This window comes from Asparagus officinalis, chromosome 3 (assembly GCF_001876935.1).
Source record: "Asparagus officinalis chromosome 3, Aspof.V1, whole genome shotgun sequence".
NCBI lineage: Eukaryota > Viridiplantae > Streptophyta > Magnoliopsida > Asparagales > Asparagaceae > Asparagus > Asparagus officinalis.
The window spans coordinates 104928732-104942711 of NC_033796.1; the positions used below are offsets into that span (position 1 = coordinate 104928732).

General features: G+C 37.8%; 1 protein-coding gene across 1 annotated transcript; it reads left to right on the top strand.

The window, feature by feature from the left end:
• On the top strand, positions 6064-11952 carry LOC109835644 (protein SYS1 homolog). The gene is made up of 3 exons (XM_020403620.1): positions 6064-6471; positions 10041-10267; positions 11635-11952. The coding sequence occupies exons 1-3, from the start codon at positions 6248-6250 to the stop codon at positions 11640-11642; spliced, it is 459 nt and encodes a 152-aa protein (XP_020259209.1). The 5' UTR covers positions 6064-6247; the 3' UTR covers positions 11643-11952.

Sequence of the window (13980 nt, forward strand, 5' to 3'; positions counted from 1 at the left end):
ATTTTAAAGATTAATGATTATCTTTCCAAGAACTTTGACATTAAAGACTTAGGTCTTGCTGATATGATACTTGGAATGAAAATCTCTAGAGATACTAGAGGAATATCTTTAAGTCTTTCTCACAGTATTGAGAAAATGCTGATCAAATTCAACTATCATAACACTAAACCTGTTTCCACACCTTATGATTCTTCTATATCCTTAAAGAAGAATGAAGGTGAGTCTGTATCCCAGCTGAAATATTCTCAGATGATTGGATCTCTTCTATACATATCTAACCGGACCAGACCCGATATAGCTTATGTTGTAGGGAGACTGAGCCGGTATACTAGTAACCCTAATCTAGATCATTGGTCTGCCCTAGAGAGAGTATTCAAATACTTGAAAGGGATAGTGGACTATTGCTTGACTTACACTGGATACCCTGATGCTATTAAAGGGTATAGTGACGCTAATTGGCTCACAAATTCTAATAGTGTAAAGTCCACATCTGGATATATTTTTCTTTTGGTGGTGCTACTATATCCTGGAAATCCTGTAAGCAAACAGTAATTGCCAGGAGCACCATGGAATCTGAGCTGATTGCTCTTGATACCACTTGTACAGAAGCAGAATGGTTAAAAGATCTTCTTTCTGAACTTCCTTTGGTCCCTAAACCTTATCCTCCAATTTCCATTCATTCTGATTCTAGATCGACCATAGAGCTTCTAAAACAAGTGCATGTGAATAAAAAATTAAACAGACATATTCAAATAAGATATAAATCTGTACAACGTCTGCTAGGCAAAGTTATGATCTTAGACTTTGTAAAGTCTGAGAAAAATCTTGCTGACCCTTTGACTAAGGGATTATCCAGGAGTGTGGTTCTGGATTCATCGAGGGAGATGGGGTTCAACCCATAGATGAGGTCACTGACAGCGGTAACCCAACCTCTATTTGGAGACGTAGTCCCAATGTTGGTTCAATGTGGTAGTAACAAGCTGGACTAGTGACACTCGTGTGGAGCATCGACCTGAATATATTTATATACCATTATGTAGCATGTGCTACTACCCCTTCTCTATGATGATGATGCTCTGATGATACAGCTGGTTAGGCTGAGTTTTACTCTTAATAAGTCCAACGCGTGTATTACGGAGGGTATGATATCCAGCTGTAGTACCCTTGGAGTACTTACCTACTTGAGAGGAACCATGATGGCCGCGGTTAGGGGGGCTGGGCTAACCCTTAGAAACTCTCATGAGTCGGTTATTGTGAGCATGACCTTTAACGCTCAACTCGCTTTGCTCAATAGATAAAGCGTATTATGTGTTTTCGTCAATACTTGATTCAAGGGGCCTAATTCAAGGCCTAGTCCATTATGTCCTTCAGGTGGCGATGAACTCACTAAGAAAAGGTTCAAAGCCGGAAGCTACCTTTTCCAAATTCACGATACGAAAGGTTGCCCAACCTATATTTGTTTTGTGTTTTATTGATTTACTTATTGATTTTGTGTTTTCAGTCAATATTGCCTTTGGGGGGGACTGTTGGATATTTTTTTAAAAAAGTCAAATTGACTTAATCTAATCCTCTTAAATCTCCAACTAACCCCATATTTCTCCTTAACCCTCTCCACTATCCGTTCTGTTTCTCTCCCTATATAAACTCTCTCAATCATCTCATAATTACATATTCATTTTCTCTACCTACTCTCTCTCCTCTCATCTCACGGTAAAGAAAGAAAACAGTGGAGTGAAAATTAAAAAAAAATAGAGAGATAATTCTCACGGGTTTTCTGCTACTATATACTTAAGTGTTATTATTATTTTGGGCAACCTTCTTCATCTGAGCAGAAGCTCTGTGCTCTCGCTCGAGTACGGAGGCCGGCCGTTTCCGGGGGCTTTTACCGCTAGGGGAAGAGGATCGACTGTGTCAGGGCGATAGACGAGTCCTCTATCTTCTAGGGCAGTGAATCACGACTGCACCCGTTCAGTTCTGGTGTTCTAACTCTTTTAATTTCAGATTTAATCTAATTTATTCTCTTTTTTGACAGCAGTTTTTGTATCTTCATGTATATCCACTCATATAATTGCATATGTATTTGTTTTTAGCATATATGAATATGAATTTTTCTTATCGAGGCATAGTCATACACATATCTGTATACATAATTAGCAAGAAAATACATATAGATAATCATTATATCCAAGTCGTATTCGAACTGTGTGCACTCCTAATGGCAACCAATTCTTTTCCCAGTTCATGTAAAGAACTAACCCCTTGAATAAGTTCACCACAGAGATTTAGTACACTCCAATTTGACAATAATTTTAAAGGGTTCAATTACTCATCATTACTATTTGTTCCAATTTCAAAGGATAAAGCTAGACTACATATGATTTCACTATTGAAATAGCAATTTCACAATAGAGATAAAATGATTTTTAAGATAATAGTGAAACTGCTACGTGGTCTTATCTCATTCGTTGATATTAGAGCGGATGACGAGGAATGTGATACTTAGATAATCTCCAATTATCAACTAATCTGAGAGGATCTAAGTCCTCATCGAAGATACAATTTTCCTATTATAATTTGTACATTGTTGTTAGGGTATACGTCAACAAGAACGGCTCGAACGGAGACACAATACACACCCAAATGATTTTGAAATCATAGAATAAAGACGCAAATTCAATCACAGTACTCACAGGTATATAGTGGTTCACTCTTCCGGAGCTACTCCATGGTGCAACGACAACGCTCAGTTCTTTTATATTCCAAAAGAATTAGATCAAAGAGAACACCCTCTCTTGATCAAGATACACTCTAAGAATTCTCACAAATCCTCTCCTTGATATTAGGAAAAACTCTCTGTTTTTCATTTCTCTTACTCTTCTATAAGAGGAGTTGTTTCTGAGATGATTTTTCCTAAAGAGTTTTGTCCCTATTTATAGTGTTTGAAAAACACTATGCACTAATAAAATATTATTAGTGGTGGGACCCATCACCTTTTTTTAAACTTTTCAGCCACCGATTTCGGTGAAATAATAAAAGGTCAGACCCGTCACCTTTTATTATTCAATTTTGACGGTTGTTGGCTAACAATCTCCCACTTGAAGATTTGATTGAGTATCAATCATATCTTCACACTATTTTTGGTTACATCATCTGGATGTCTTGTATCTTTGGCATCTTGTACGGCCCTCAACGTTCTCAACTGAGGCCATATGAGACTGCACACAGCCTCGCCTTCTCAAGCGAAACTGGCTTGGTTAGCATGTCAGCTGGATTGTGTATCATATCAATCTTCATAAGCTTGAACTCGTTCCTGCTTTGCCATCTCCGTATGGCATGGTGCTTCGTGTCAACATGTTTGGTCCGTGCGTCATTCTCTAACAAGTGAATGACACTCTGACTGTCGCAGTGGATGAAGTATTTCTCAAAGCTTACCCTAAGCTCGAGAAGAAAATCTTTCAACCATAGCAACTCCTTTGCTGCCTCTACTGTAGATACGTACTCCGCTTCGGTTGTCGATAAAGTCATAATATCCTGTAACTTGGATCTCCAATGTATCGCTTCACCACTCAAGATGAAGATGTAGCCGTTCGTGCTCCTTCTTGAGTCTATGTACCCGGCATAGACTGCATCACAAAATCCCTCTAGTTGTAAATCCACCCCACCATACTTGTAGGCGTCAAAAATTACCTATAGATTCCCAAACACAGCTCAATACGAAGAGAGGGCGAAAGACGTCATTGTCTAAGTCAGGGAATATCATCCGGGGTCTAGTTGATGCAAAAGGAAGCAAGGAAAACACAAAAAATAACAACTCAAAGAGACTATAGTTTCCGAGACAGTGTCAACTGTCTCGAAAATGCGAAACACTGCTGGTGTCTCGGAAATAGGGAGGCAATGTAACGTCCCTTTTGACATTTTTTTAGACTTTGTGTGACTCACGTGGATTCATAACAGATTAGGATCATCCATAAACATGGGGAGGCCGTTATAAACTAAAGAGAAACTCAAAATCCCCAGAAATCACGACATTTAACAGATTGAACATCGATTACAAAACTGCCTGGAACTAGGGCTGAGCATGGTTCGGTCCAAACCGAAAAAACCGACCGAACCGAACCGAACCGAACCAAATCGACCCGGAAAAATCGGTTTTATGAGTAGGGCGGTTCGGGTCGGTTTGAAAAGTTTTCAACCCGAACCGACCCGAACCGACCGAATATAGTGTAATACTACCCATTCTGATCTCAAACCCTACCCGACCCGTCCCCAAAGAGTCAAAAACTTAAACTCTAAACTCATTTTCTGAATCATTATGGGTTGAAAACAATATCATTATATCAGTGTTTAATGCTTCATAATCTCCTATTTTGTTGATATCTTTTTTTTCTTTAACACAGTTTGTTATTTGATAAGAAGTTTGATGAAGTTAGAACCGAACAAACCAAACCGAACCGCACCGAACCGACTTGCAACAGTTCGTTTCGGTTTTGAATTATAGGCGGTTCGGTTCGGTTGTTTAAATTTTGGTAAAAACCGAACCGAACCGACCGTTGCACACCCCTACCTGGAACGACCCCTTCTTCCGAGACAGTAGACACTGTCTCGAAAATAGGAGTTAACAAATAAAATTTGTTTCGACTTCTTATCTTCAGAAACGGTTCCCAGGGGCTATAAATACTTTCCTTACACCCTTGTGCACATGGGAGAGCTATTTGGCAACAGAGAATTGGCATTTTGGTGAACTGAGAGATAGAGTTCTTCACATCCTGAGAGCCTTCAGTATTTTCCTTGAGATCAAACCTTGTTTTATTCTTGAGAAGGGTGTTTTATCTCACATTGTTGAGATATCCACTTCTGTCCTTGTTTCTAAAACGAAACATTGACTCCAAGCCTTCTTCGGATCAATCTAGACCTGTGACTCGGTCGTCCACGGACTAACGCATCCCCGACACAGACAAAGATCATACACAAGCAGCGATCAAATAAAGATGGTTAAGGAAAGAGGAAAATAACGGAAGAGATGCCATGATGATGGAAAATTTTAATTGTTAGTCCTTTTAGACCTTGCGTGTTAACTATAAAGCTTACAAATTATCTTTAAAAGCTTCAATGTTATATTTAACTGTTAGGTTTTAAGTTTAACTGTTAGATGTTAAACTTGAGTGTTGAATGTTAATTTTGGCGTGATTTTAGGGAATAATCCACTTGATCAATGATGGCGACATTTAAGTGATGTTATAGCTGTTGTGACTTGCGGGGCATAGGAGAAGGCAACAAAGGGGGAGGAAGGTGTAGACAGAGGAGGAAGGAAAATGAAGGTGGATACAAAAGTAGAGGGATGAAGAATGTGAGAATGAGATGGATGAGAGACGTGGAGCGGGGAGGGAGAAAGAAAAGTGTAAGAGGAGAGACGAAAATCGAGAGGAGAGATGAGATGAGAAATAAAGTTGATATGAATAAGAAAGAAGGAAAAATGATGATGACCAAAGAAAAGAGGAAGGTGAAGATAGGAGGATGGAGATAGAGTGAAGAGGGAGGAGGGAGGAAGTATGATGAAGGAGAGAGCGAAAAGGAGAAGGAAACAGAGGAAAAATGTTGATACAGGGAGGAGGAGGAGGAGGAAGAAGATAAAAGTATTTTAGGGCTAAAAAAAGAAAAAGGGTGTGAAAGAAAGAAAAGTTAAAAAAAAGAGGTTTAAGCGTATTTGATTTCGGTCAACGGGGGTAAGTCACCATGATGATTGTTAAGAGTGTTGCTACGGAGACCCAAAATATGGGACCAATGGAGGGGACATGTGATGTATCCCCTCCCTATTGCATAATGAGTTGGTCCCCTCCCTATTGCATAATGAGTTGGCATGTCCCCCTCCCTATTGCATAATGAGTTGGCCATGCCAACTCATTATACAATAGAGAGGGGACACATCACCTGTTCTTTCCATTGGTCCCATATTTTGGGTTCTTAAATCATTTTCCTGATTGTTAATTTGTAACCTAAACGAGATTTATTATACTTATAATATCCCTTTTCTTCTTCCTTTTATTATTCTATCTATCTCTATAATATCCCTCTCTCATCAGAGCCCGAAGAAAATAACAGCGAAATCTCGTCCCTTTCTTAAAAAAAAAAAAAGGTCCCGGCCCCCAATCCCGATTCCAAAATTCTCAGAAATGCATAGATCCGATCCCTCCCCTCGAAACTCCCACCCAAACTAGGGTTTTGCGACGGCGAAGCGGAGGAAGGGATCATGTTCTACGGGGCTGCGGCCTGGGACCCGTGGCTGATCGCGTCTCAGATCGTCTGCCTCCAGTGCCTACATTACCTAACCCTCGGGGTCCTCATGTCCATCTTCGTCGGGACCCGCGTCTCCAGGATGAGCCTGATGTACTTCTTCGATTTCTCCACGGTCACCGTCTCGACGGCCACGGGGTGGTGCGCGATCGTCTCGTTCCTCCTCACCTCGGTCATTGGGTAACAAAAAAAAACCCAACATAATTTGTTTGCCTCCTTTGGAGTTTGTTATTTATTAAATCTTAGAAGTGGGTTTGGTTTTAATACCTATTTAAAAGGGGGGAAAAAACTATTGGAAACAATACCCATATGTGGCCGGCCATCTTCTTCAAGATAGATCAGCTCAAAAGTAGATTGAGTTAGGGGACATGGTATTCTAAGGTAAACTGGTGAATTTTGAAAGGATTGGGGTGAGGTAATGACGCCTCGCACCGGGGAAACTAAAAGGTCGGGTCTAATAGAAGGAATGTTGCGGATTGTTTCGAAGAAGATATGGAAGGTATATGGAAGGTATCGGTTTATCACTGCTGTGTCTTCGATTCCTGGGACCGGTGGCAGCTGTTTTAGTATGTAATAATGGGTAACGGTTGCCATGACTTTGCATTGTATGGCGTCTGAGTATTAGCATGCTCAGAAGTGACTAGATTAACCTGTTTGTTTTATTACAAGGAAATAGTTATTGGTGTGTGTATATTTGGGTTTGCCAATTGTTTGGATGCTGAGAACTATGAATTACATATATATCCTTAATGTTATAAATGTTTTTCCATTAAAGGCTTGTCATGTAGAGCATGGTTCAACAACATTGAGAAAGCAAAATTACAACGGCGACCGAATTTTTATTAGTTCTCAGCTTCAGAACAGACCTCGGCTACAAAGCACGAAAAGATCTAGAACAAAAAATTGGTACCCACCTGGCTTGTTGGTTGATCTATATGTTTTCCTTTTGACTAGGGTAACATCTATAGTTAAATGAGGATGTCTAGTTCACAATATGAAATCACATTTACTTTTTTGGGACAAAATAATCCAAATATGTGAATTTATTTTGGTTTATCTAATACTTGTTGGGGTGTTTTTGGGCTCAATGCTTTCTTATCTGGTGCCATCATTTTATTTCCAAGTTCAAGTAACATGCATGTGGAGGTTACCCATCTAATTCAATAGAACGAATTCAAACATATGCCACCATCTTTAATCCATGTGATATCAAATGAGTTAACATCTTGGATCAACTGAAGAGTGACTACCGGTATCTTCAGTTCATTACATGCTATATGCGCTGGTAAACCTTAAGATCACCACTTACAGTGCTTCTGCCTTTCTTGCCTGGTAGCATTAGTTTTTGCCCGCTAGGTCAACTAACATGCATGTTGATGTTTCGCCTTGATCAAATAGAATGAAGGGGAAGATATTCACCATAGATTATCCTCGTGATGCCAAATAAATTTACACGTTTGATCCACTTTTAGTATTTTAATTATTTGTGTTGTCAGTCTCGCAACCATTATCTAGATAAAGTGCAAACCGAACTCTATAGTTTATAATATTGATGAAGTAAATTATTACTGATACTTCTTAATGAATATGATAGAATGTCCCTAAAAAATCCTTCATTAAATGTTTGTTAATACCAAAATTGTGTCTGAATTTAGCCTAGTGTTTTATTGTTACTGCCATTGTTTTCAAATTCCCAACTCAAATCTTGAGTTTTACAATCCATTAGATGGCTAGCCATTATCCGCTTTATAGTTGGATTAAGTTCCTGAAAGTCAGCTTCAATCAGCAGTTATGTTGACAAGTTATTGCGATGGGATTGTCCAGCACTTCCAGTTCATTCTTGGATCCTAAGTTTCCGATGGTCAGTTTCAACTATTGCTACATGGCTAGGTCATTGTTCTAACAAGACTACTAAGCCTGTTTCGCTGTATCGCTTTTGGGACGTTTTAGCCCACTTTTCAAGACTTAAAAAAGTTCATAATATATGTATCATCATCTGATGTACCTTCTTTGTAACAGCGAGCAAGAGCATCATTACTTATTTGTTACCTTTTTATCATGCCATTTCTAAATTTCTAGGGTTAACTTTGGGAACACTTAGGAGGTGAAGTTAATTCACCTCCATTCACCTTGGTTCACCCCCTAATAGTATAAAAATTGTTACCCCCCAAATTGGGGTGTAACCAAGGGGAAGAGAATTCCCTTCCCTTCCCTTCCTTTCCCTTCCCTTCCCTTCACTCAGTTTCCCTTAACTTCCCTTCACCCCCTACGAATCCAAACAGACCCCTAGGTTAAACTTTTTAACTTTTGGCTCTTCTACCCTGTGTGAATTGGCTGAATTAACCTTGTGTGAAATTAGTTACTCTCTGAGGGCAGAAGAGTAAAAAAAAAAAATCCTGGGGCCTATCTGCCAAAATGAAACTACATGCTTAGTAAATTCAAAACAGCACTGCTACAAGGGATCTATGTCCAATTAACTGTACTTTTTATTTCTCCCTATTGTCTTTTGATTCTAATCGTTGTTTACTTTTTTTTGTTTCTTGGAATTAAATCCTCTAGTTTTTGTCATTTAAATTCATTGAAGTCTAAGCCCTATTTCGCTGCTTTGCTTCTGCTTTTGCTTTCCACGCAATTGGGCTCGGTGTTTGGTTTGATGGTGTTTTAGTTGGGTGCCCTAATGATACTGCCCATCAACACTTGAAGAGGTGCGCGGACCTAGGCAGCTTAAGTGCTAGGCACTTCAATTAAGCATCCGAAGCACCCGGCTAGGGGACTTTTGCGCATCTGGAGCATCTGGAGTTGCCTAATGTTGTTCTAAAGACTAGCATAAAGTAGCCTTCTATTTTTGACGTACTACATGGATGTATTAGCCTTTTGGTCTGATTAACAATACACAATCGCTCACATTTTCTGCGGTCTTGATCAGAATATTCTAGCTAACACTCCTTGCTGTGAACGAAAATTATAAGATGCTGGTTTGTTATGCCATTGCTTGATTTAGGGTCTTAATGATCAGCCAAGGTAATAATATGGCATGTATACAATATTACATAAAACTGAATGAATGATAGGATCCATAGTAAAGTAGCAAATTGACTTCCTGATATTAAATGCATTGATATTAAGTAACTGAAAATATCTTTTTTATATATCATGAGATCAGAAAAAAAAGAATGCTAATTATAAGTGACTGCCTTTAAACAACTGCATATGCTAGTTGTACATGATTACGCTATAATTGCATTGTGTTGATGGTGTCCAAAAATGTGAATTTAATAGGATGTGTACCAGAACCTGCCAAGTTCTTTGGGTTTAACTTGGGCAAAACTTTGGTCGATCCTTATATTTGTTACTAGTTCTTTCTTCTAACACTCCCAGTTTATTAGGCGGTTGACAGTTAAGATTGATATGGAGGTAACTTTGCTTCTAAATTTGTGGCAACATCTCCTTGTTTGTCATATTCATACGATCTGATGTCATATGCTCATGTGATTTGACGCAGAACTAGATTCGGCAAGGTTTTTTCTCATTACTATCGTACTTGTCTAGATGTTGCTGATTCCATTTTTTCTCATATACTAGGATCCTTTTCTAATCTTACTATCATATCGTTCACATGTGATGTGGGAACTTGCCAGTTTGTTCTTTTAATTTTATTCATTAAGTTGCACCTTTTTTAAAATTAATACTCTAGAAAGATTTTGTTTAAGAGAAGACACCCTCTTACTTTTCTTCTAATGCTTGAACAGGGCAGTTTACATGCTTTATTTGATTGAGAGAGCCAAGAAGTGCTTTGATTTTTCAGCTACCGTGTATATTGTCCATCTATTTTTGTGCATCATGTATGGAGGGTGGCCGTCTTCTTTTATATGGTGGATTGTAAACATTGCTTGCCTAGCTTTGATGGCTTTCCTTGGGGAATGGCTGTGCATCAACCATGAAATGCAAGAAATTCCTATTACACGGCTTCGTTCAAGTAAGGGATCTATATCTTCCTTGATATCAATAATTTATGCTGCGTTCATTTATGTGTCCTGAGTTTCGTTTCTAATAAATTACAATTTGTGAGAATCTTTCTTTCCTGATCCAGTAGACATGCTAAAACAGTGATTATGAATTGGTGGCTTCTTAAGGCTTAATCTAACAAAATTTATGTAAGGTACTATTCGTTAAAACATTCTCCGCATGGTTTTCAAAGATGGATTTAGACTGGACAGATCCTTAATATAAATTTATACTTAAGGGTCTTTTTTTGGAATTAATGAATGAAATTCATATGACTCATATGACTGTCTCCTTCAAACAAATTGGCATTTACAATGCAACTACCACAGTAGATTAGAGGACTAGAGGCCTGGGTTCTACTGAACATAACCAAATCATCATAAGATTAAGGGAAATCCTTCGGCGATCTTGCATGACTGCACAATGTGTACGTGGTTCATATGTGAGCGCATAAGAAATTAGAAAATGAAAAAAGTAATCAAATGGAAATCCTTCGGCGATCTTGCATGACTGCACAATGTGTACGTGGTTCATGTGTGAGCGCATGAGAAATTAGAAAATGAAAAAGTAATCAAATGGGCAGATGCTTAATTGTTCCCTTCAGAATGAGCGGGAGCACACCTTTGATTGCTGATAAACTTAGACCATATGCCAACACTCATACAATCATATGCAATGAATTACGCTTGCCAGAGTTTCAAATCTACTGAACATAAGGAACATTTCTTATCACAATCACTGCAACTGAACTGGAAATAGTGGTGATAAGAGTTACTGGCTGGTCTGATACATATCTTCTGAGAGCTTCTTTGTGCTGGGTAGGAAATCTTGTAACTGCTGAGTTTAGTGCAGTAATGAATTTCCAAATCTTCCTTCTGACTCCCTATTAACTTGATATGATTACTCCTCAGTATTGCAGTCATTAGGTCCCTAGGTCAAGCTCCTAGTATTTTTACGGTTACTCTTTGGAATGTCCATTGTCCTCAAGTTGCGTAACCCCCTAGCCTATTTCAGTGTTATGATCTTCTGGACTCTGGGCATAGTTATTTAATTTCCAAGGGATTCATGTGCACTTGGATTTTGAACTACATGGAGTTGGAAAATATCAAAAACATTTAGAACTCAGTGTAATGCAGAAATTAAATGTACCGGATCAGTAGCTATTAATTGGTAAATGTAGCCTATGGATAGAATAACACTGCCACAGACAAGTTATGCTCTCGTTTAGCATTTAACTTACAGTAACGGCCTGCTAATGTTTGCCTCTCCCTTCTTTCTCGCAGCTTATAATTGTAATAAATTAGTACGTGTTTGATTGTGAATCTGTTTTCTTTGCAGATGCTTGACTTCAGAAGCTGAAAGAACATAGAAACGATTTGCAAACCCTGCAGTGTTCGACATTCGCTTAATTTTCCTTTATGATAGTATGAATTTGATTCTTCTGACGGTCATGGAGAAGTTTGCAGGTGAAGAACAGATACCAAACTGTAAGGGGCTACTTGACCTTCTTTGAGGGGGTCATATATATCTTAATTTTTTTGGATTTACTCTCATGAAAATGTATACACAAACAAATTTATTGGTAGATGGTCGAGTCATTTCCTTGTATCTTGTATTTCACTAATGGGCAAGTTGCTAAGTTTCTGTTGCTTTCTTTATGAGATCTGGTTATGTATTAGTTTAATACAGGTCTCAATGGAGTTGATTTCGCAAAGACAAAAGTATTCTGAAATATTTGCTCTTAATGTAAGTAAGATCAACGCCGGAGAAGCTCTAGTCTTTAGCTCAAAGGAAAATATGAACAGTCTGCAATAAGACAGGGAGACGCTAGAAATATACTGGATTTGGTTTATATTGTAATTTATTTATCAAAATATTTAAATTATAGTACTCGTATAGATTATAATCCCAGACGGATTGTTAATTTGGCACATTGGAAATTAATTTAGACTGCTTCGCTTGTTCCTTTTTCTAAATTGATAAATTATTTCTTACGCCTAGGTAATAGTTTCTCTCTCGATGATCTAATAATATTTTGATATTATACCGATGCATATTGAAAGCAATACAGCTAGTTAGATAGTATTCTAGCACCAAAATATCCTACAAGCATTAGACAAAATAATCCGAGAGTCCACCACGTAGAATGTCATTAGAATTAATAAAGATGATTACCCAAAAAACCAAAAAACCAGAAACCCCAAAAAAAAAAAAAAACAAAAAAACAAAAAACAAAAAACCAAAATGGCCTATACATGAAAATGATAAGGAAAAATTATATCAAGGCCCCAAAAAACTAAACTAATGTGTGGAAGGCCTTTGTATGATTTCTAATGTGTAGCAACCCCTAATACTAGCAACTCGTGATTTAGCCTCTTTACACTAACCCAAAATTTCAACATAGACCATATTAGTAATTTATTTTCACAAAATGACCCCTTTGAGATTTAATTGTTATTTTCGATCCAGTTTCAGCCACCTGGCTAAAACTGGGTCGAAAATGACAAATAAAGTTCGATAACTTCAAGGGATTTAAAATATTAATTTCACGAAGTTTAGTGCATGATTAACCATGCTAATGAAGTTGCAGAAGTTCAAAAACTTCACAGGATTTAAAATCTCCTGTTAACCACACTAAACTTCACGGGATTTTAAATCCTGTAAAGTTTTCAAACTTTATTTACCAGATCGAAAATGATAGTCAAATTTTAAAAGGGCCTAGTTTTAAAAATAAATTTCTAATAGGGTCTTATTTAAAATTTTGTTCTTTATACTATGTCATGTCATCAGATAGAGGGGGTAAAAAACTCTCATTACCCCAACATCCCCTCCAAAAAATGACAAAATGACACCCCCACCTCCATAACCTCAGAGGTCAACCCCCCCACCGCCTCGGGCCCCAACCAAAAAAAAAGAAAAGAAAAAAAAACCCTTAATTTCTTGCCCCCCCGGCGGGGCCCCAACCAAAAAAAAAAGAAAAAAAAAACCTTAATTTCTTGGCTTAGGGTAATAATATTATCAAGAATGGCTGAAAACCCTAATTTGCCCCCTAAAATTGCTCCTTATCTGGGAATTATGACAGTAATGATGCCACAGAGGGGATGCCACGGAGGCCCTCTTTGGCATGGGAAAAGTGCGAGCCTTTTAGAGAATGGAGGAAGGGGGCATTCAAAAAGAAAATGTTCCCTGCTCAAGAATGGAAGTGAGTTCTCTTTAGCTGTATGAAATTTAATTTTAAAACTTGTTAATTTTTGTGTGAAATTCTGGTGGGAGGTTTTGTTTTGAAAAAATTAGGAGGAAAATTGGAAGAAAGGTACTAGTTTACTTGTTAGAGCTCTGTATTGAAATTTGTGTGGTAGTTTTGTGAAAAGAATTGTGATGGAAAACTAAGCAAGAAAATTTGGAGAAAGTAAGCAATTTATATATTGTTGGTTTTGTGATGTTAATCTGTAAATTTCTGTGATTTTAATTTGTGTGAAGTTGTCATCTATGAAGTATAGACTTGTTGTTTGGACTTAGCTCATTGTGAATTTACTATAGGCTATTCTTTGAAAAGTTAGAGAATTTGTACAATGTAGAATTAGTGTGAACTATGATGAATCATATGTGAATTTTAGCAAATAGACATTACATGTAATATTTATTGATAAGTGTAATCATAGGCTGCCAATTACGATTCAGAGA